The following is a 25,277-nucleotide window of genomic DNA, read 5'->3' as shown; positions in this document are numbered from 1 at the left end:
TTCATTATCTTTCAATACAATAGAATGCTAATTGTTATTAGCCGACCCCTACCTCCTCATCACTGGACTTCAAAACTTTGACTTCTTCATCTCTGCTGTAAATCATTATTATTATTATTATTGATGGAGTCGCTTTACTCTTGTTTTCTATATGCCAACTATAATATTTCCCCTAGTATTTTTGTGGTCCGGCCTTCAGGGGGGGTACCAGTACCACTTACCATGCATAGTCGTATTCTGAAAAGATGTGTTAAAACAACGTGACAATATTCTAATTTAATTTCTAACTGCACATACCAAACTACACTTAAGGACAAAAGCCAAAAAGTCCTAGAAGAACAAAACATTTTCTCGTCTCACGCGTCGTGACACTTGCAATTAGCCACCAAATCAACCATATACATGTGTATATACTACACGTTTTCATGCACCATGCACGGTAATAAATTTTAAATTTTAGTTAAATTTAAAAACGAAATTTTATTAGTGTTGTAAATTATCATTTTCTTTACTAATATTTTAATATAAACTTGACTTAATTAAACATAAAATTAAGATAATTTTTTTTTGTTTATTTTCAATTATATTTAAGAAAATATATGTATATATATATAATTATAATTTTAGACAAAATTTTATCTATTTTTTGGTTAAATACATCAAATCAACTTATATAAAATGAATAAAAAAATTGATATAAAATTTAAATAATTTTCAAAAAATTAAAACTAAAAAGTATTTATAAAATTTGTATATATATATATATATAATAAACTAATGATATTACGATTAAAAATTGTAACTTTTAATTTTTTGGATATTTTTAGTAATAAAATTGTTAAATATAAAAAATAATTAAATAATATTTCAAAATTTGTAATGTCATTTTTGAATATATTTATTTGAAAGGCTCAGAAACACGTTTTGAAAGGATACAAAACATGTTCAGAACGGTTCAAAAATATGTTCAAAAGAACTCGAAAACATGTTTTGAAGGGCTCAAAAACATTTTTTATAGGGCTCAAAAAAATAAAAGGGTTCAGAAACAATTTTAAAACATGTTTCAAGTTCTGAAAGGATGAAAAACAGTTTATGCAGGGTCCGAAAACAAATAACTTTTAGAATTCCTCGAGTGATGTCTTGCAATTCCTCGAATGATCTCGAGTGCCATCACTCGAGTAACTCCAATCACTCGTTATAAAGCCATAAAACAAATTTGACTTTCTTTTTTTGTTAATATTTTTTTTTCCAAATTACTTCATTATCAAAAAGGCAATATCTTTCACATAAATATATATATTTTAAACATGTAATTTAGTAAAACAAAATTCCTTTTATATAAATAAAAACGTAATTTAATATTATATGTTATTACAAAAATTCTAATATAAAACGAAGTATTATATATATAGGAATCTAATAATATAAAAGAAATTTAACTTTCACATAAATATATATATATATATATATATCGTTCTATATTTAAAACATGTAATTTAATATTAAAAATTTTCCTTTTATATAAATAAAAAAATAATGTAATATACAAAGGAAATATCTTTAATACAAATAAAATTTCAATATTAATATTTAAAACATGTACAAATTTCTTTTATATAAATAAAAAAGGATATAATATAATAAATATAATATTAAAATATTTCAAATTTTTTAATTTAAAATTTATTATTAATAAAAAGATTATTATATATATAAAGGAATCTAATATCAAAAAAGAAATATATTAACTATAAAATTATTTAGCAATTTCTCTCAAATCTGAAACATGTGGTTTAATAGAAAATAATTTTTATTTTAAAATCTCAAATTTATGATTATCAAATTACAGGTTTTTTCTTGAATTACGTTAATAAATAATTTTATCCTCACTATTTTAAGTTAGTTAAAAACATCATAATTACTATTTAATTTATATTTAATCAATTTTAATCTCTAAATCAATAATTGTTTTTACTTAAAATTCTCAGCCTAATATTATATGGATGCACATATCTCTACAAATAAACATTTAATTCTTTCAAGTTTGAACCATCAACACGTATATTTGAATATCTAAGATTCTACCTCATTCATACAAATTATTTTTTTTTTGTAAAAACTACACCCCTCGTTTTTATTAGAGATCATTCATCTGTCAATAGATGAAAGATCAAAGAGTAATATCATAAAATGACTATGTAACTAAAAACAATTCAAATAATTTCAGTTGGCTATACATGTTGTCGAGACAACCGTTATAACATATAATAGAGTCCGGTTAAAATATTTCAATACCTATGATATATGTTATTTCGCTAGGAACAAGATTTTTATTTAGATAGCGCATACATTTTGTCATTAATGTTGCTTCACAAAAGAAAACCAAATATGTAGTTATAAAGATGTTTTCTAAAACATTAAGTAGTTTTAATTGAAATTATATTTATGTCTTTTTCAAAAACATTTGGTTGTTTTTGATTAACAGCTTTAATTATAATGATAAATCTTCACTTCAATAAAATGGTCCTAATTTTTTCACTGGTGGAATTTTGTTGGTGTATAAATTTTATAAGTGATTTGTGCGGTTTCAAAAATTCACAAACTCCAATAATAAACAAAATATAAAACTATAATTAACATAACCATACAAGCGATAAAATTATCTAAACCAAATTAAAATTAAATTAGAATTTGATAAACAAATATTATAATCATAGTAAATATTTTTAAAATCAAGTACGTTAAAACATCCAGCTTAATAACTCATAAATTACAGTCTTAACTAAAATAATATAAAATATAAAACTAACTAAATAACTACAATTTAATTTTTTATTAATATTATAGATGCGGATAAATCACCTAATGTATATATATATATGATCAATATCGGACTTAGAAGGAAGGTCCAATCTTTAAAAGTTGTCAATGTTTTTAGATTTTCCTTCCTTGTCAATTAAATATATATTATCTTGTTTTTTTGATCAAAAATATATATTATCTAAAAACTACTAGTTTATATAGTAGATCTAATCGAAAGAACACAATCATTATAACATGTTTGATTCCTTGAAAATATAGTTATTCTCGATTTATTTATTTTTGATAACGTAACACAGAGTGGCCCCAAAAAAATTATTGCTTCCAACTGCATCACATCACAAGTTGTCAATGCGCAAAAACTTCTTATATTGATGTCAAAGTTCGCTTGGTAGGCTGATGCTGACGACGGCTTTCAGTAAGACTTAATCAAGATCCACCACACACTGCGCTATCCATAGAAGAGTTTTTGATAAATGAAGATTGAAATTTAACGATTAATTTCTCAACTAATTCAAAATTAAATGTTGATTACGTGCATTTGTTTTGGATGGATGTCATCCCGTAAATGTTATTTAGTGTGAATACATCCGTGGATGACATTCTATGGATATTATCTAATGGTTACAATTCAAATGTATAAAATTTGGATGGTGTTGTAAAATAGAGAGTTTAGAGACCGAATATTTCTGTGTTATTATTAATGAACAATGGGGGTTCCTTTATATAAGGATTACAAGATAAAGAGAAAAGGAAAATGTACATATCCTAATCCAACAGGAAATAGGAAAACTACTAAAACATAATCATGGAAAGATTACATCTACTAAGAAAAGGAAAGGGTTTCCTTTTCTCTAAGCTTTGTGACCGTCTTTCTCTCTCCTGAAGTCGGCTCTCTCTCTCTCTTCTCTCTAGGCTTCGGCCGTCCCTATATCTTCTAGGTATTGGGCCGGTCTTGGACCGGACCTGGTTAATGGCAATCCACTCCATGATTTATAACACTCCCCCTTGAATGCCATAACCATACAGGATTCGTAGTACGCTTCATGTTGCCTCATTAAAACCTTATCAGGAAAACCCAGTGGGACAAAACCATGATGAAGGAAAAAGAGTACAACACGCACTACTCCCCCTGATGTGAACCTCACTGTAGGTTCTACATTCTACGCATCTTGGTGCGTAATATCTCCTGTATGTATAGGATGAGAGTAATCGGCCAGTTTCATTACTGAACCGTAATTAGACCACTTCGACTTCTTAGGTCGTTTCTCATGTCCTTTGACATCGAGTGTCCCGGTAAAGCATATGTGCTAAGCAATGTGAATCACGAGATCACTATTGGGTCTTTGCAAATCGTGTTTGCATATGTCCATAGTCTAGACGTGATCGTCTACTATCAACTGCTCTTTACTTTGGCGATTTATGGTTACCATCGACCATGTATCAATCTGGCCGAATCATGACCGGGTCATAGACCTCGTCTATAAGTGTCCACTACTTTCCTTGTGGAGTTTATACGGCAGCAGACCGTTCTGCTATGCCGGATCTTTACTTAGGGGATCTGATGTCGGATTGCAACCTGATGGTTGATCTTTTGTTTCTACTAGTCCGTGATCAAGGGATAAGGGCCGGATGCCTTTTAGCCGATGGGCCGGACGTTTTTAGCCGGAGTGCTGGACGCCTTTAGCCAGAGGGTCGGACACATTTAGCTGGACACCCATATAGATTTATTCTATGCCTCTTTTAGGTTTAGTATAATCACAAGGAATTTCAAGTATATGGACTGTATTGGATTGTCTTTTATACAACTCCAAGATCAATGATCATGCGTGATCAATTTCTTTTACATACTATATACAGCTGCTTTAGGTTTCAGTCCATGAATCAGCTTAGGAACGAAGCTGTTCTTTCATCTTATCCAGTGATCCATATGCTGCTTACTACATCATTTGTATCTAATATCTTTCTTATGACCAGACCATTTTCAATTTCGAAAATCTGTAGCAGCATCCACCACATAGGAGTTTATCTCTTTATAATCTGTTCCTTTGATCTCTGTGAGTACCTTGTGTAACAAGCTATGATCTAATGTTGTTATTAGGAAACATGAACACTCTAGACCTCGTGATCATGTGTCTTCTCTCACGGTTTCTTTATCTCACAAGATCCATCTATTTCACTGGTTTATCAGATGGCGTTTCTGTATATGTATATGGCCAATACACCCATCTCTCTTTTAGATACTTTGAACCTCCACGTTTTATCTTTTCTAATCTCTATGATCTCTTATGATTGTATGAGTACTCATTCGTGGGTTCATGATTCTCGCTTATCTCTTTATGTTCAAGTGCTATAACTTTATGTATCTTTATACAAATGTGTGTGTGTATCGACACTTTCATGTGGTTCCATTATGTTCCAGACATGATCTATAGATTTGAGATCTTATTATCCAGGACCTTTATTACCTAGTAGCTTGGCGTCCCAAGACTACATGGTTTGGTACCTTAGATGTGTAGCTGCGCAGCCTTTTCTCAATGTCTGGTATGGTTTCTTTTATAATCTCGGATCTGTATTCTATGCACCATTTCTCTATCCGAGATTCCTTTATCTTATGGAACACTTGGTCTATCTTGTATAGACTCTATAGCAACTTGATTATGTCTCTTCTAGGACATTCATTTGGTGCTAAGCTGGGTAGTCATTTCTCGGGTCAGTGTCTGGCATTTTGATTAGCTTCTCAATTAGCTAGCTTTATATAATCTTTCTTTGGACGTCTTAAATCATAATGTATAGTCCGAGAATCTTTGCCAAGACAATGATGGTTAAAAACCATTTGTACTTTTAACATTCTTTATCCAGCTTATAATCTTTCTCCTTTAATATTCGGATTCATTTGTTTCATGCAATCCGTACCTGGCCACTATTTGATCACCCATGTTTTTGGCTCTCGGTCCTTTTGATTTCGTGGAAAAGATCTTATTCTTATATATTCCCAATCCTCTTCTGAGGTTCCATCTTAGACGGCACATGTATGTATGTGGTGGTTTATTCAAAATCAATTAAGATGGTGTATGTCTGGTTTTATGACCCGTATTCAATCTGAGATGAGAATATCTATGCTCACTTATATGGCCTGATGCATATGATCATATTATCATTCTATACATGTAAAACATCATGTCTCCAAGCTTATAGACTTTAGAATCTTAGTCTTATAGATAATGGCTTACATGGCCGAACCTTTATAGGTAATGGCTTACTTGGCCAAACCTTTATAGGTAATGGATTGTGTGCGGCCAAGCCTGCACTATGCGGCCAAGTCACGACCAAGTCACGGCCGAGCCGTTTATTCTCATGGTCTCTTCAGCCGGGTAATGGCCTCTTTGGTTTGGCCGTTTGTATCATGGCCTCTACGGCCGAGGAATGGTCCTTTATGGCCGAGTAATGACCGAGCCATATAACATGGTCTTAGACCATAGTGGTACACGAACTTGTAGTATTGATCATGGGTTTATCCTCTCCCCCCCTCATGACCATACTATAAGGTTGTGGTGCTTGGGACAATTAAGCCTAATGAGTTTCCCTTTGTGTACATGTTTCACAACGTGAGATATTTTACGGGATAACTCTGTGCCTTTTCAATCTTTGCATCAAGTTTAGACTTTTAGGATGGCTAATCCTATCATGCCATATAATGTAAAATTTCGTGGTGTTATCTCAATATGGTTACCACATCTCTTGCATCTTTATCATACTGATATGTAGCATAGTTTTGATCAGTAGAAATCATCGGTATAGTCTCGACCAATTTCTTTCAAGGTCTTAGGCGTTTTTCTTCTTAAAATCTAAAGGAACTTGTTTCCTTCCTTACCCATTGTTTCTACTTGGAAACCATACATTATAACTTCAATGGGTCACATGTTCTTTTGGGTGTGTATAATGCCTTTTAAGGTAATGCCTTAGCCATAGTTTCTTTACTATGCTTACTATACCCATTCATGATTTCTTACTTGGTTTTATGCCTTTTAGGCAACTCTTTATCAGTAAAAACATTCATATGTTCAAGTAAGACCAGGCAAGATATAATGAAATCAAAGCAAACTCTTTTATATATATATATAAATCGTGAATCATCAAGTAGGTCAAAAGCAAATCACAAAATCATAGACTTAAAATAAAATTATCATGTCGAGATCTTTCTTTAGTCAATGTATAAGCCGGCCTCACAATCTATATTACTCCACACGGCTTTCTTGGATTCATCCTGATCCAATGCCTCAGGATATCTCATCTCACTGTTTTGTTGCTCAATGCATCTTTTCTGAAGTTTCTCAAATCTGTCAATGGTATCTTTAACTTTCTGCTTTCTTTGCTCAGTTGCCAATATGTATGACAATAGATCATTATAGGTTGTGAAAACCTTAGATGTATATGATAGCAACCAATCCTTTGGATGGAATGTGGAATATGTTTTATACAGTAGATCATTATCTGTAACCACTTCATCACATAGTTCAAGACTATGGGCGATTTTCATTAGAGCAGAATCGTATTCTTCCACGGATTTAAAATCCTGGAACCTGAGTATCTTCCAATCATTCATGGCTTTTCGCCATAATTCCATTGAGTATATGGATTTTAGTTTTATCCAGAGATCATAAGGATCCTCAATATCTTCATACTTATTTCTCAGTTCCTCAGTGAGATGATAGCGCATAATTGTTATGGCTCTATGCTTTTCACTTTCAATTTCATCATTTCTTTCAATGATACATTTCCCAAGTCCTCTAGACTTCAGGGCAATTGAAGTGTTCATTTCTCATTCTGGATAATTATCTCCAGAGATATCTAGGGCAGCATAATCCGAAGGCTCAAATCTCGACATCTGAAATCATCAATAAATTCATGATTTAGAATTCTTGTAACTAATTTAAATAATCAGTGCATATGATTTCATAAGTATTATCTATAATACTTTAAGCCACACGGCTTTGCAATATGATGCTTAGGCCATATGGCTTTGCATTGTGATGTTTGTACCTCATGACTATTATGTGATACAACGATCTTAAGGATCGGATCATAATGCAATCCGGTTTATATAACCATCCGGATACTAGACAACACGGTCACTTTGATATTCACTAAGCCACACGGCTTTTAATCAATCAAGGGCACACGGCCGCAAGTGTGAGCAGTGCATTAGGCCACACGGTCATATACTAAATAGGATCTAGATTCAATTCTATTTCTTAGTTGTATATCTATTAAGTTATAGAAATAAATGATCTAGCAACCTAACTCTCATTCAATATGTAAATTTTTTAAATCAATCTATCAATCTTTAAGTAATGAGAGATTTAAGGTTTCAAGGCCTTTAGGAATATCAATCAAGATTAAGGGTTTCAAGGCCTTAAGGATTTCGAATCTTGAGATTAGATCTATTAATCAATCTATCAATCCTAACATCTCAGATCATCAATCATCAAACAAAGACATTTTAAAACCGAATTTAAACTTTTTAGGGTTTCAGTTTGAGTGATTTAGATTCGAATTTAAACAATCCTATCAATAGCTCTAGGTGATCAAACAATCAAAGTTCAAATCAAACAATTTAAAACCGATTTTTCCAAAATTAGGGTTTTTAGGGGATTTCGAAAAACTTTGATCTTTGATCAAGGGGATTTGATTTGAGATTCAAAATCATTAAGACTTTGATTTTAATTGATCAATGGATCAATCTCGAATTATGGTTTAGGAGATCGGACTTATTCGAGCTCCGATTTACTCTTTAGGGTTTGATCTATTTTTCCTATGGCTTTCATCTTTTGAGTTCTGATTTTAGGGTTTCAATCTTTACAAAACAACCATGTTCAATTCATGTTCTCAGAATTAGGATTACCTTTGTTTTGCAGATTGTAGAACCCGGACCACCAAGAGAACCTCGATCGAACACGAGATGGGACGAGCTGGAACAATCGCGTGCTGAGGCGAGACGCGTCTGATCGGGATCGGATGGTTTTGGCGTCTGGTCGCGGATGTCGTCGGACGCGTCTTCTTCTTGAGTTCGCGAGCGGGTTGATTGGGAACTCAGGCTGGCTGGAAATTGAGGTCGTCTAGGATCAGGAACACCTTAGGGCTGGAGCTGATCGGGTGTTTGTAAGCCGGAACGCAAGCAAGAATAATTTGGGGTTTTTCGGAATTAGGGTTCCAAAAGACCAAGACAGCGCCGAGTATTGTTTCTGCGAGTGTGTGCGCGTCGGAGATCGGATCAATGAACGGTTTGCGCTGATGGATTAGCCTCGTCAAGAGCTTCAATTTGATATGTGGCTCGTCATCTGGTTCCTCGGAGTTTGAGAGATAGATCGATTTTAAGTTGCGCCTGTTTTAGGGTTTATGTGTGATGGATTTTAGGTTAGGTTTTGTCTCAGGGTTTTGGAGTCTATCGTGCTGATAACGTGTTGTAAATAGAGAGTTTAGAGACTGAATATTTCTGTTTTATTATTAATGAACAATGGGGGTTCCTTTATATAAGGATTACAAGATAAAGAGAAAAGGAAAGTGTACATATCCTAATCCAACAGTAAATAGGAAAACTACTAAAACATAATCATGGAAAGATAACGTCTACTAAGAAAAGGAAAGGGTTTCCTTTTCTCTAAGCTTTGTGGCCGTCTTTCTCTCTCCTGAAGTCGGCTCTCTCTCTCCTCTCTCTAGGCTTCGTCCGTCCCTCTATCTTCTAGGTATTGGGCCGGTCTTGGACCGGGTCTGGTTAATGGCAATCCACTCCATGATTTATAACAGATGGATACTATTTTGTAAATGTTTTATTGGTCGAAGTCCAATAGGCCTAAAAAAATCTGTTATTTTTGATCTAAGTGGTCGAAAACCCATTAGTGTAAGAATTTAGAGAGACACCGTAAATACTTTTTAAACCTAATTATTTGCTTCCTACCATCCATAACACTTATTTGACAAAAAAGAAATTAGTAAAAGAGAGAAGCAAAAGCAAAGAGGAAAATTTGAAGGAATATCTACAAAAAATTGAGGAAAAACAAAGGGAGTCTCAGACTGTTTCTTCTTCTTTGGATTGTGGATTTCATCTCCTACACACACAGATTTAGTAAACTCAAGTTTTAGCATTTATTGATGTGTTGTCTCTAGATGATCAGAGAAATATAGAGGTTGTTGTATAAAGAAGCTCTTGTATACACTTGATACTAGTGAATCGTTGAGATTGTCATCATCTCCCCAGATATACCGAAAGAGAACTGAGTAACCAAATCCTATGTGTTTTTAACTAACTCAAACAACAACAAAAAGTGTGATAAGGTTAATTAGTCAAATGAGATAAACCGGTTAATTGGTTAAAGAAATTCTCAACATTGAAATTTAGTATTTTTATTAATAGAATCAGTTCAGTTAATACACGTTTTCTGTGAATTTTGTTTACTAATCCTTTGTACTTTTTATCGATCAATATTACTTTGTTCGAATTTGTAAGTAAATTATACATTTATCTTAATAATCTACACTATTTGTATTGTCGTTTATTCATGGATCCCACCCATCCCGGGGCTTCATGCCGTCCTCTCTTTAAAGTCTCATAGTTCATTTTTCAAAACAAAAAAAACAAGGAAAAAGAAATACAAACACTTATTTTCCAATACCCACTTTATTTTTGTTATTTATTTATTTATACAAGAATTTTCCAAAACACACTTACTTCAGAAATAATGTTGAACGTGGCAATTTATATACATGTGTCCAATCCCTAACTATACACAAAAGGTTTTCTTTTTCGAATCTTCATCGTTTCAGAAATCCACACCCCTATCAAGCCACACATCTCCACTCAATTTCCTTCTCAGTTTTTATATAACCAAACCCTTTCCTAACTTTTGTTGATAATTAGAAGCCTAATGGACGCGTCAAATGAGCAGACCACGGAGAGAACCGATCTCCAACGACCATTGGTGGACCAAAAACCACCACCCTCGGACGTCGGACTCGAGAGCCTTTTAACGGAGAATAGCCTTCCGTACCCGAGGCGCGTCTACTTAGGCGCATGTATAGAACTGAAAATACTTCTCAGGTTAGCACTTCCGGCGATACTTGTCTATATAGTCAACAGCGGAATGAGTATCTCTGCTCGAATCTTCGCCGGACATATCGGAAGCCACGAACTCGCCGCTGCTTCCATCGGAAATAGCTGCTTTAGTCTCGTCTATGGCCTCATGGTACGTTGGCTTTTTTATGTGTAGAGTGGTGGAAACATGTTGATTTTATTAGTTACTTTTCTTTTCTTTGCTCGTTGCTGAATAATGTTAAACGTGGCAATTTGTCGCATTTTTATCAGGATAATAGGTAAGAGTATTAGTTACGGTTACATTTTTGTCGTTTGGCTTGTTATTTTATTAGTAAATTTTAAGAGTTATAGCTTCTTCTTTTTTTGATCAAATAAGAGTTATAGCTTAGTTTAAAACTTTAAGTAGAGTGTTTCTGTTTGACCAGGAAAACGAAGTTGTGAATTTAGTGGGTTAAAAAACTTAAAATAATGAAATTTAGCAAGAAAAACTGTGCCCGGCCTTTTTCTTCTGGTCGATGGTTCCGATTTTGTCATTGCGCTGAATAATTATATTTTGATGAAAACTTGTTAGCATATCTAAGGAGATAATAATTTAATTTGGCGTTAAACCTTTAATTTTGAGAATTTTTCAGGAATACTAAAGTCATTATTTAAATTATTAACAATGGTAACCTCTCAGGAACTTATAATTCAGAAGATAGTATTCTTTTAGGGATATAAACTTCACGTTATATATGCAGCTGCTTCCGTTATATATGCAGCTGTTTTTTTACTCGTAATAGATAATATTATGATCTAGTTATAATTTATAGATAGATTATAAATATTTATAAATGTGTTGGTTGTTTATATTGTCGTTAGATGCTAAACTAATCAAAATGACAACCCCTCTTTCTCATCGCTCTCTCTTTTTTCTAAGAGACAACATCAACAAAAGCAAACCCTAGCTCCGGTTGCCGCATCTGGCGAGCCGGAGGCGCCCCCTTCCCCCTAATCTCCTTTTTTCTTTGCTCTCACCCTCTCCTCTCTATCCTAAGTCGAGATGTTCGCCTTTCTGTGACTGTCTGAGATCTTCTTCCAAAGAGTCCTTTGCGACAGACGGAGGCAGATACCGGCTCTCTATGGACAGGTGGCAAGACGCAAGGAAGGTCGAAGGTGATGAAAGTCGGCTTTTAGACCGAAGATTCATGTCAGATCCGGTTTTCCATTTTTGAGATCTATGACGAAATCTTCACGGAAACGGCGCGTGACTCGGCGTAGACGTCTTCTCCACCTCGGATCTACTTCCCCTCGTGGCGGTGAGATTGCTGGAGGAGTGGTGTGAACAGACGGCAGAAAGGGGTTTATCCTTTGGATTCCGGAGGCAACGCGTGGCAAGGTCTTTCAACAATGGAGTTGTCGACCAGAGGAGGGGACTTTGCTGGCAAAACGCGGTGGAGTTGCTACATCCCAGCGCCGGTGACGGTCTGTTTGGTCGCTCCGGTGGTAGGAACTACACACTTTTTGAAGCCGCGTCTTAGTTTTCCCGTTTCACGAAGCCGTAATCCAGGTCGCTTTTCATTCCGGACTCGTGTTCGGTTTTAGGCTAAGACAGATAGTGATGGCCGGAAGGAAGAGAAGCTCAAGTCGGAATGCGCCTTATGGTGTTGATACCGTGGTACACGAACTGAATTCGAATCATTAGGAGACCATTATTCTGGTTTTAGATTAGTACCGATTGTGATTTCCTTTTTCTTTTGTGTTATAATTATTGTCGTTGTATCTCGAAGTCGAATTAGGGGTCTAAGAGACGGTTTATTCCGGGTAGTGGGATGAACTCGACCTCATCGTAGAGTAAAATACAATGCCGGATTAGATTGGGAGCGTAGTATCCATCTATGTGATCCTTGGTGACACTAAATCCAGGTAATGTGTGTGGGGTTAAAATCTCGGAGAGGTTGTAATCTTGTATTCCACAATTGGTCAATATAAAGTTGAAGTTGAGCCAAAAAAAAAAAATCAAAATGACAACTAAATAAATTTGATCATTTTTACTACAAGGAACATTTTTATATTGTATTTGTTTATAATTTTAACCATTTAATATGTTTGTGTATACTAACACATTAATTTTCTAAAACAAATATTTTATGGAAAATAATTTTTATCTTTTTCAAATTTATGTATCTCTCAGTTTACTTTATAATGGAAATAAATAAGGAATACACAACACTTAAAAAGCATAAATAAACAATTTTAGAATTAAGGTAATATTAATGCTGATAATTGTTTTTTTGCACAGTTTATAATTTAATTATTATATAATATTTTATAAATTTCAGTAATTACTTACAAATCTTTTTTGTTTTTATAATTCAAATATATTTTTGTTAATTATGTTGATATGATAATTATTTAATATATTTTTGTAAAAAATGTTTATATTTACATTATAACATAATTTTTCGAAGCACTTGGTCTATTATTTTTACAAAAAAATGTAAAGTGAAATATATATATATATATATATAGCCTTTATAGTTAACATATTAAATTATTGTACATCAGTTTGAAATATTTAATATAAACATAGGCTTTAACTTCATACAATTATAGATGCTTTGACTTTAACTCTAAACTACTTTTTTTGAAAGAAACTCTAATCTACTTACATAACCAATACACATCTTAACTAATTAGCGTTAAAAACAGTTAGATCAACGTTATAAACACATTTTATATTAGGTGATTGCGTGATTTTAGGTTGACAAAAATGGTATTATTCAAAATTTTGAATGCTCTTAATAGATTACTTGAATATGCAATTCATTAATCAATTACGAATTTGAAATTTATTAATATGTTATTTCTATTTTATCATCTTATCATTTATATTACTTTGTTTTGCATTTTTTTTTGTAACTGAATGAATAGTATAGTGTGGATTTTTGGAAATATTAACTTTTCTAAACAAAATATTAACTAACTCTTTACAACATTTAGGATGTCAATGTCCAGAGTTTTCATATTTCAATATTCTCAAGACTGATAATCAAAGTATCAACTTCATCCGTGTCCCTTTATCAAGAGCAAACATTAGATTTAGATGCCAGCAAGTAAGTAAGCATTAAGTTTCTTGTGCTAAAGCCTAGTAATAGATATTTATATGCCTTTTTCACCTTCGAGAAAATTAAAAATTCAGTTTATTTCTGCCAAAGTCTTTCCAGGTAGCCCTGGGACGGATCCGGATATCCGGGAAATTTAGGGTATCCGGATCCGGATCCGGAGCCGTCGGATCCGTGGATTTAATATCCGGATCCGGATTCGTGGTTTCCGAATATCCGGGTTTCAGATATCCATCTTGATATTCTATTATCCGCGGATATCCGGATCCGGATCCGGATCCGTCAAAATAATTAAAAATAATTTTTTTAACAAAAAATACTAATTTTTTTAATATAATACATGAATTAAATATTTATAAATATATTTATATATGTTTATAATATTGTAAAATCTAAAATATAGTATTATAAGATTAATTCATGTATAAATATTAAAATATCAAATATAAATATTAATAAAATTTAAAAATTTAGTGTATTTTAAAAACACGGATCCGGATCCGGATATCCGGACCTAAAAATTATGATATCTGGATCCGGATTCGGTTTGCACGGATCCAAGATTTTACTATCCGGATTCGGATCCGGGCACCCCGGATATCCTATTTTCGGAGCGGATCTGGAGCGGATCTCGGATCGAATCCGGATCTCGGATAATAAGTCCCAGGCCTATTTCCAGGCATCGCTCACATGGGAGACGGCGATAACATCAAATAATTAATGTGAACTAAATTTGAAAAACACAAACACTTTTAATGCAGCTTTTTAAATTCTGGCAAAAGTTGTTAATGGGCTTTGCCGAAAATGAGGTTTAGCTGAGACTTAATTTTTTCAGTTTAGACTGAGTGGCAAACATTGTAATTAATAGGATAAAGATAGGGTTGAAATCTAATTGTACTTCACTTTTAATAGATTAGATCACAAATATCTCACGATTTGAAAAACTTACACCGATTTTTTGTTAAGCAAATAAACATTCTGGAATTCGAAAGAGAATTTTTTGCTACAAATAAAAATAATCTTCAGCTCTTATATTACAACGTGTAGTGACTTGTTAGTCTATATAACCTGCAACGATTTTAAAGTGGGGCTTTGCTTGATAAAATGTGTAGTACAATGATTTTTAAAAATGTGCAGTACGGTTGACCAAAAAAATGTGCAGTACACAATAAGTTAAAAAATGTTCTTAAAGTTTTTTTGTTCTAAGATTTAGCAGTGTCAAACATTTTTTTTTTCACTGAACTTTTCTATATATAAAACAAAGTACCAAATTTTACAAGGTCAGGAGGACAAAACTTAAACACTAAATGGCCCAAACAGCCCACAAAATACCACAAAGGCCTAGACGAGGCCAACTAAAGCCCAAACAAAAGGGCAACGAAAACAGCACATATGGGACTATAGGAACGACCCAAACAGAAGGTCCGTTTGTTAAAGTCTCACGGCTTAAACGGTGATGGCTGAGTCAACAAGAAAGCCGAGACACATGTCTAGAAAATACAGCTCTCACCGATTCAACGCCAACGGAGAATTTTCGCCGGAGATCCGATCCACCGGAAGACCAAAGCTTCAACAGGTCGAAGGGATAACAGCTCAACCGAGCACCCGTCGCAAAGAAAACCCAAGGCGATTGAGATGAACAACATATCTTCACTTCCAGAACAGAGAAGAAACGATTGCATTCAATCGATCTTTGAGCACCAGATTATCCTGAACAAGCAACTCATACATCTTTAAAGATACAAATAAGCTTGAAGATGCGAAAACCCTAACCAAGGAGAGGATAAAACAATCTGGTGTTTAGATCAATATTCATTTGAATCCCAGAATAAGCACAGAGAAGCGAAGAAGACAAGATAAAACAAAAATTCCGGACAGAATCCGGAGCTAAACAACATCGAAGAAGATCGATGGTTAGCGAGAGCCGGACGAAGCCATCGAAGGAGAAGATAAATCGCCGGAGACAAAAGCCGGCCGGCTACACCAGAAGATGGAGAGCCGCCAGAGACAAAAGCCGACCACATCGTGCTGAGAAAGCCACTTTGTGTCGGAAGCAGAGTACCAGAAAAAGATTCGGACATGTTAGCACTCTCTCTCTAAAAAATTTGAGAGAGATAAGAGAGAGAGGCTCTTTTCGGTAATATCAGTGTCAAACATTTATGATTCTCTTTTTGTAATTTAGTAGTATATAATTGACCTTTTTCTTTTCTCGTGATATCAGTTCCTTTTCTTAAATTTTACAAAAAGTCATAAATTAATAATAGTAGCACCCTATGAAGAGATCGTAACAATGATTTCGACTTTTATCCAAAGTTTGATTTGGATTTCTGGAACAACATAAACGAATTGTGAAAATTATGAACATCTACTTAGCATGTTTTTTCTTTTTTCTTTTGCTGCCAGATTATCGTTCACAATATATTACTATCGTAAATCAAAAGAATAAATTCTTAATGTGAAAATATTCCTTCCCCTACAAAACGTACGTTATAATAGGGATATGTAAATACATATGTCGATGTTGTTTGTAGAAATGGATAATGTATTTTCTTTTATATACAATGTAAAAAAGTGTTTATATAATTTACCATTTATACTTGTTTTATACAGTTAGGCATGGGAAGTGCAGTCGAGACTCTATGTGGACAAGCATATGGAGCTCACCGCTACGACATGCTTGGAATCTATTTCCAAAGAGCAACTATTGTCCTCGCTCTAGTCGGTTTGCCCATGACAGTACTATACACCTTCTCGTACCCGGTTCTACTTGTGTTAGGTGAGCCCAAAATGGTCTCGTACATGGGTTCCTTGTACATCGTCGGGCTTATGCCTCAGATCTTCGCTTACGCCGTCAACTTCACGGCTCAAAAGTTCCTCCAGGCCCAAAGCGTGGTCACCCCCAGTGCGTACATCTCAGCCGCAGCCCTCTTCCTCCAGATCTCGCTAACGTGGATGGCCGTTAACATGATGGGCTTAGGTCTTATGGGCATCGCTTATGTTCTGACTATCTCTTGGTGGGTCATAGGTGTGGCCCAGATTTTGTATATTACGAGTAGTCAAAGGTTTAGACACACATGGACTGGTCTTAGTTGGAGATCGTTTCATGGTCTTTGGAGTTTTTTCAAACACTCTGTTGGTTCTGCTGTTATGATCTGTCTTGAGATGTGGTATTCACAGATTCTTGTTCTTCTCGCTGGTCTGCTTAAAGAACCTGCTCTCTCTCTAGATTCTCTATCCATATGGTAAGTCCATTTTATAATCTTGATTTTCTTGTTTTTTAGTAATGTTCATTTCTTTTAACATTTTTTCTTCTTTTTTCAGCATGTCAGTTTCAGCTTTATCCTTCATGGTCTCCGTAGGCTTCAACGCAGCTGCAAGGTTAGTATTTATATTTAATATCAGCTTCGAATCACTAATCAACATTGCTGAAAGTAAAATCGTTAATTTAAAAAACAATGACAGCATACGGACAAGTAATGAGCTTGGAGCAGGTAATCCAAAATCGGCTTTGTTCTCTGCATGGACGGCGACTTTTGTTTCCTTCGTGATCTCTCTCGCAGAGGCCCTTGCCGTAATAGCTTCACGTGATTACATCAGCTATATTTTCACGTCGGAGGCTGATGTGGCTAAAGCCGTCTCTGACCTCTGCCCTTTTCTCGCCGTCACCATCATTCTCAACGGAATCCAGCCAGTCTTCTCCGGTATATACATACAATAAACTTGTCATTAAAACCGGAGGAAAAGCGGTTTAACTTAACCAAACCAGATAAAATAATTCTCGGTCTGGTATTTGTATGCAGGAGTGGCAGTAGGATGTGGATGGCAAACATTCGTTGCATATGTAAATGTTGGTTGTTACTATATTATTGGTATTCCTGTTGGCTGTATACTCGGCTTCGCTTTCAATTTTCAAGCCAAGGTTTTGTTTTCTAAAATCATTTCATGGATTGCACATGCTTTATTAATCTATATAATAAACTTAATTTTATTTGAATTTGGTGATAGGGGATATGGACCGGGATGATTGGAGGTACCCTTATGCAAACCCTCATTTTACTGTACGTCACGTACCGAACAGATTGGGATAAAGAGGTAAGTATTACGTGATATGAACTCACATCCTATTGGTTTAAAATCATATTTTATAAGTTAGTTTTGGTTTGGGTGTGTCAAAATAATCAAGATTATCTTCATACAATAATTCAGGTGGAAAAAGCGAGAAAGCGATTGGATATGTGGGACGATAAGGAATCTCTTCAAAATTAAACGAGTCATGGATTTCATGAAAAATGTAATTTATGTTTCTAAGTAGCCAAAAATTAATAGATTTTCAGAGTTATTTTTATTGAGAATTTTATTCAAAAATCAGAAGCAGCCTAGTCACCCCTAGCTAGTATTACATCAACATTCCAGGACTATGCTAAACTAATCGATATAATCTTAGACTTAGCATTAGCTAGAACGAAAAAATCTTTACAAGGTTGGTTCTAAACACTCCCGTCGACATTCTTGAGCAAGGAATGCTAAATTTGAATAATTAAGTCAAATATATCAATAAGCACAATTAACCAGAAACCACCTAAATCATGATCATCACATAATCTTCGAATCATTCAAAAGTTAATCTAACCCATTACTAAATAAAGATTAACCAATAATTGTGACAAGAGACAACAAAACTAAATGAGAAATTGCATACAATTTTTTAGAAATATATTCAATCAAAAATATCATAATATTTGGATTTACGATTTAGTGATTATTTTTTAGAACAAATTTTTTAAAAAACTAACAGAAAAAATTGTGATTTAAACACAAAATGATACGTGAGAATATCGTATGTTCTGAAAAAAAAACAACTTATTTAAAAACGGACTACGTATCATATGATATAATATAACAAAATATTCTATTTTTCTTTGTAGTGTTTTACGAGTAGATAGACTAATTAATTTGTGACTGATTTAAATTTCAAAATGATACCATATATTAGTCGTTTACAAATGGAAAATTGGTTCAATTTGTAGGAATTGATGTGATCAAACAGAAACTTAAAGGATGCAAAGATGAAAGAAGAGGAAAGAACAAAAGACGAAAGGTGCCGAAATCTCACTGCTTAGTAAGGACTAAGGAGTAAGGACAATGCTGTCCAGCTAACTACAACCATAAAATCTTGGTAGATTATTCAACGTGAAATTCATTTTTATGTTTTCCGGCAAGTTTGAATTTTTTTGTCCACATAGTCATTCTTTTTCAATTGATAATTTTGGCCGTCGTCAGTATTCACGTTATTACAACATTGTCGAAAATAGCATTTCATAATTTAATAGATTATATGACTAATCTTGAAATATTGATTTCATACAGAATAAAAAACATAACCTAGCTATTTTGGAATTGTTAAACTGTATAGAAAATATTTTGTTACGATGGTTTTGAATATTACAATATAGTTAATTTTATATATTATAATATATAGTTAATTTTATATATTTTATATATTTTCAGTAAGAGATAATGTGAGATATTATAATATAGTTAATTTTATATATTTTCAGTAAGAGAACTGGTGACGAACAGAGCACGTGACAAAAAATGATCAGTTACATTGAATAAATCATTTTAAAATTATAATTTCTGTTATCGTTTTTGTTTTTCTTTTTAATTCTAAAAGGTTCACTTTAGTTTGTTTCCTTCCTTCGTAAACGATTTTAAAAACCAAATCAAAACTCGTCTTCCGTATAATTTTAAAACGTCTGCTCCAGTTAATCATCAATATTTTCTGTATTATAATTTCAATAATTAACATAGTATTAAAAATTAAATATGTTTTCTGATTTCTATACATTTAACAGGTTATTTAGAATAATTGCATCATGCTTTTGTTTTATATAATTGAGCAAAAATGTTTTTACACTGCCTCTTGAAACCCACGGGACAAGTCTTGTACCTCTCAGCCACTCAATTACTTGTCTTTAGCACAAAACACAAATGGGTTTGTTTTTTCTTAATTATCTTCATTTCTTTTTTACTATTTTAAAACCGCACAGATCCTCATATCTCTTCCCCCCACCCCCACCCCCACCCCCGCCCCCGCCCCCGCCCCAACTCCCTCCTCGGTCTTTAGTATATAAACCCTGCTCTCGTAAGACTTGTTATAAAACTTAGAAGTTAAAACAAGATAAAAACCAAACACAATAACCAATGGTTGTGCCAACTGGGACGGTGGAGAGAACCGGTCTCCAGCGACCTTTGGTGGATCCGACGGTCTCGGAGCGAAAACCTCACAATGATGTCGGACTCGAGAGCGTTTTGACGGAGAGTAGCCTTCCTTATCTGAGGCGCGTGTACCTAGGATCGTGCATAGAGATGAAACTACTTTTCCGGTTGGCACTTCCGGCTATACTTGTCTATTTAGTTAACAGCGGCATGAGTATCTCCGCTCGTATCTTCGCCGGACATCTCGGCAGTCAGGAACTCGCCGCCGCGTCCCTCGGAAATAGCTGCTTCTCTCTTGTCTATGGCCTCATGGTACGTTTTTACTCTACACTACACGGTGAATGATATAATTATTTAAAATTATCAACTCTTATTTTGTTGACTCATGATAGTAAGTTATCAACTTTATTTAAAATTATCAACTCTTATTCTGTTGACTCATGATATCAACTTCTTAATTCACGCTACACCACATAGCAATGACCATTTGGTCATAGAGTTGGTTTTTTTAGTAAAAATAGTCGAGATGACGAGGAACAGAGGAAGTGTTTAGTATAGAGTTTTTTGGTGAAAAGTTTAAGATTGTAAAAGCAAACACTCTTTTTCTTTTTTCATCTTATATTATCTTTGATAGTTTTTGAGCCAAAATTACAAACACTTTATTTCGCTAGTAGTGTGTATGAAGAATTAATATCATTGTTTTTTTCTTCTGCATTTGGTATTCAATGTTTACGGTCAACCGCCACCAAGATGACCAGTTGAAGTTTTAAGAATTAAAAATTTCCCTCGTGTGGCGCGTGAACATTAAATTTTATTTTGTTGCTGACTTGAATATCGATACTCTCTTCTTCGATTCCCACCAAATCTAATAAAAATTGATATAAAATGCTAAGCTTATCTTATCTTACCAAACTTATAAATATATATATATATAATGTGTGGCTATAACGATAGTCATTTATTTAAGTGTTAAATATTCCCTCCGTTTTTTTATATAAATTGTTTTATAGAAATTTTTATGTTCCAAATTATATGATGTTTTCGATTTTCTATGTAAAATTTATTAACACTTAATGTTACATGACCAATGATAATAAACCTTCTATTTTATTATTGGTTGATTTGTGGTTAGGTAAATAATTAATGATGTTTTTGTTTAGAAAATATAAAAAAGTAATAATTTGTTAATCTATGTGTATAATTATAAAATGATTTATATTAAAAAAACGGAAGGAATATTACTCTAGTCTCTAGGCTCAGCAACAAGTACAGTATTGTTAAAAAATTATCACCCCTGGTTGCACTGAAGGTAACTTAACGATTCAATGTTCTTAATCAGGAATCAAAACTTATGTATGCAGCAACTTCCGTAAACATACAGTTGTTCTTTTACTACAAAATGAAATAATCTTTCATTTTCTTATTATAGCGGTTTTTTTTCGATAAGTACTTGTAACGATTTCGAGTCTGGTTTGGCTTAATAGAATGTGTAACATAAAATCTTGGGTAGCATCGTTTATTTTAAAGTGTTTCTTTTGAAAATTCTCAGTATACTCAATCCTCTTTCTCTTGAAATGAAATAATGAATGATTGATTCGCATGAGTTCAAAAAAAAAAAAAAAAAAAAAGAATGATTGATTCGCACTTCTGAAAAAGCAAAAAGAGATTGATACGTAGATTATTGATGCCCGAAGTCGTGACATTTACCAACTTCTACTTTGCATTTTTGTTTTTGCTAGACTCTAATGTTTTTTACAAAAAAAAACTTCCAGACTACCCATAATTTTACCCCTATTAAAGATATTCTTATAGAAAATCCCCAATTTTATTAAATTTACCCGAAAATTATTACTCCTTCCGTTTCTGAATAAGTGTCGTTGTAGAAAATTTTTTTCGTTACAAAATAAGTGTCGTTTTCGATTTTCAATGCAAAATTTATTAGTTTTATTCAATAATTTATTTTTTTATTGGTTGAAATATGGTTTGGTGTATTGGTAATTGTGTTTTTATATAGGAAATGTACAAAATTAATTGTTTCTTTAATCCGTGTGCATAGACCCAAAACGACACTTAATATGAAACAGAGGGAGTATCTCGCAAGTTTTCTTCCATTTTCTACGTTTGAAAATACGTCTTACTTTTTTTAGCTGTGAGTTAAAGTATACAATTAAGCTACTGCAGATCGAGAAAACTTATTTATAGATTCAATTAAGTTTTTGTATTTCCTTTTCAGTTGGGCATGGGCAGTGCAGTCGAGACACTATGTGGACAAGCATATGGGGCCCAACGCTATGACATGCTTGGGATCTATCTCCAAAGAGCAACAATAGTCCTTGCTTTAGTGGGTTTGCCAATGACAGTACTATACACCTTCTCATACCCGATTCTACTTCTGTTAGGCGAACCTAAAACAGTATCATACAAAGGTTCTTTGTACATCGCCGGACTCATCCCTCAAATCTTTGCCTACGCAGTCAACTTCACGGCCCAGAAGTTCCTCCAGGCCCAAAGCGTAGTGATCCCCAGCGCGTACATCTCAGGCGCCGCCCTTCTCCTCCAGATCTTGTTTACGTGGATCACCGTTTACGTAATGGGCATGGGCCTTATGGGAATCGCTTGCGTTCTTACTATCTCTTGGTGGGTTATAGTTGTGGCTCAAGCTTTGTATATTAAGAATAGTCAAAGGTTCAGACACACGTGGACTGGTCTTAGCTCGAGATCGTTCCAAGGTCTTTGGAGTTTTTCTAAACTCTCTGTTGGCTCCGCTGTTATGATCTGTCTGGAAATGTGGTATTCACAGATTCTGGTTCTTCTCGCTGGTCTGCTTAAGGACCCTGCTCTCTCTCTAGATTCTCTTTCGATTTGGTAAGTCTATTATGAGTCCATTATTTGATTAATATCTTGATTTTTTCCAACAAATATTTTGTTTAGGTTTATTTTTGGTTGAGGGGACTTGTCTATACTTTTAGATACAATAACCACTTAATCTATCCCCACGAGAAACATAATTGAGAGAGACTCGTGAATTATGTTTTTTGGTGTACATTATTGAGGCAGACCTCACCTATCTAATGATTTGACATAATTATAACTTGTGCGATATGTATAACAGTTACTCCCTTTTGTTACAGTATGGCAGTTTCAGCATTATCATTCATGGTCTCGGTCGGTTTCAACGCGGCTGCAAGGTTAGTATTTATTCCGTCTTAAATATTGGAGTAAATCATTACTTGTTAGCCACCATTATTAAAATTAAATGATGAATTTGACAAAAAAAAATGACGAACTGAAAAATACGTGACAGTATACGAACAAGTAATGAGCTCGGAGCGGGAAATCCAAAATCGGCGTTGTTCTCTACATGGACGGCCACTTTCGTTTCCTTCGTGATCTCCGTCGCGGAGGCAGTCATCCTGTTGGCGTCACGTGATTACATTAGCTACATTTTCACGTCGGACGCTGACGTGGCTAAAGCCGTTTCTGACCTCTGTCCTTTTCTCGCCGTTACAGTTATCCTCAACGGAATCCAACCCGTCTTGTCCGGTACGTATATGTATGTGCGTTAAAATTAGCTTCAAACCGGAGAAAACCAGTGTATATAGTTACTAAACCGGACCAAATAAATTTCGAATTGGCATGTGTTTGTAGGAGTGGCAGTGGGGTGTGGATGGCAGACATTCGTGGCGTATGTGAATGTTGGTTGTTACTATGTTATTGGTATTCCCATTGGTTGTGTTCTTGGGTTTACTTTCAATTTGCAAGCCAAGGTCGTTTTCAATATTTTCAATATAATATTTTTTTTTTGGTGTAAACTTTCTGTATAATATATGCTTTTATCTAATATAGTAAAATCAAATTTATATGTGAATTTTGGTGATAGGGAATATGGACCGGGATGATTGGAGGTACCCTCATGCAAACCCTCATTTTACTTTACGTCACGTACCGAACAGATTGGGATAAAGAGGTAAATATTACTTGATATGAACCCGTATCCTATTGGTTTATATATTATGTTTTATAAGTTAAATTTGATTTTAAGGGTGTCTACATATTATTAAGATTCTATTGTTATACAATACTTTAGGTGGAAAAAGCTAGGAAACGATTGGATATGTGGGACGACAAGAAGAATTCTCTCCAAAATTAGTAATGAACTTAATAAAAAATTAATGATCAGAAACAGCTAGCATTTAAATTTTAAACATAACATAATACTAATATATAACAAAATGCAGGTTATTAAGTCTGCCGGAATGGAAGACCAAAAAAGAATAACATGTGACATGTGTGGTCTGTGGAGGTATTTGAAAAGAAGATCTTCTTTTTGAAGCTTTTTTCTTTGTAATAATATTTGTCGGCTGATCTAATGGATGGTTTTATCAAATCTATTTAAATTTGTTTTAAAATTGATCTATTGTATATTACTCGAATACCGTCTTTTAAGTATTTATCCGGGAATTCAAATGTAATATCAGGAGTGATGCACACATAGTTAAACTAGCTATAAGCTATAGCACACCAATGGGGGCATGGCAGTTTCTTTTTCGTTTAAGAAAAGGTTTACTCATTTTTGGTTCATTTTAATTAATTTGATTAGCAATCACAAAAGGGCAAGACTTTAGCGATATTTCGTACTGTCATCAAAGTCTTCTCGGACTCTAAGATATTGATCTCTTTAATCAACAAGCAGGAGATGGACATCTCGGTTCGTAATGTGCTGCTTGATATCCTGTTTTTAGCTTGTTCCTTTGTTGCTGCGATCTCTTTTCAGTTTATTCCCCGTTTGGGCAATGCAGTGGCTGATAACCTTGCGAAATCAGCTCTGTTTGCTTTGCAGAACTCTCCTCCTTCAGAGGTTTAGCTTTCCTCTTTTGTATGGACCCTTTGAAGTAATGTTTTAATGGATGGTTAGAACAAAAAAAAAATCAACAGGGGTGGTGTTCCAAAAAAAAAAGTATATATCAACAGGGGCGAGACCAAATTCTTTTGACTGGGTGCACAACTACTGCTATAAGATTAAACTGGTCCGCACGGATGTT

General features: G+C 34.1%; 2 protein-coding genes across 3 annotated transcripts; both read left to right on the top strand.

The window, feature by feature from the left end:
• Positions 1-9,650: 9,650 nt before the first annotated feature.
• Positions 9,651-18,417, top strand: LOC106420836 (protein DETOXIFICATION 38-like). The gene is made up of 7 exons (XM_013861696.3): positions 9,651-11,063; positions 16,627-17,258; positions 17,338-17,394; positions 17,479-17,717; positions 17,817-17,935; positions 18,022-18,108; positions 18,223-18,417. The coding sequence occupies exons 1-7, from the start codon at positions 10,746-10,748 to the stop codon at positions 18,280-18,282; spliced, it is 1,512 nt and encodes a 503-aa protein (XP_013717150.2). The 5' UTR covers positions 9,651-10,745; the 3' UTR covers positions 18,283-18,417.
• Positions 18,418-20,155: 1,738 nt separating this feature from the next.
• Positions 20,156-24,696, top strand: LOC106437135 (protein DETOXIFICATION 39). Of its 2 annotated transcripts, none has more exons than XR_007326278.1 (8): positions 20,156-20,547; positions 22,469-23,100; positions 23,367-23,423; positions 23,540-23,788; positions 23,884-24,002; positions 24,116-24,202; positions 24,323-24,384; positions 24,474-24,696. XR_007326278.1 is itself a non-coding variant. In XM_048763008.1 (8 exons), coding segments are annotated over exons 1-8 (1,524 nt in total). In that variant the 5' UTR covers positions 20,161-20,220; the 3' UTR covers positions 24,475-24,696. The 2 variants fall into 2 exon arrangements, 1 of the variants encoding a protein (XP_048618965.1); XM_048763008.1 differs by having other exon boundaries at positions 20,161-20,547; positions 23,540-23,778.
• Positions 24,697-25,277: the final 581 nt, after the last annotated feature.

Source organism: Brassica napus, chromosome C7 (assembly GCF_020379485.1).
Source record: "Brassica napus cultivar Da-Ae chromosome C7, Da-Ae, whole genome shotgun sequence".
Lineage (NCBI taxonomy): Eukaryota > Viridiplantae > Streptophyta > Magnoliopsida > Brassicales > Brassicaceae > Brassica > Brassica napus.
This window is presented reverse-complemented; position numbering and strand designations above follow the sequence as displayed.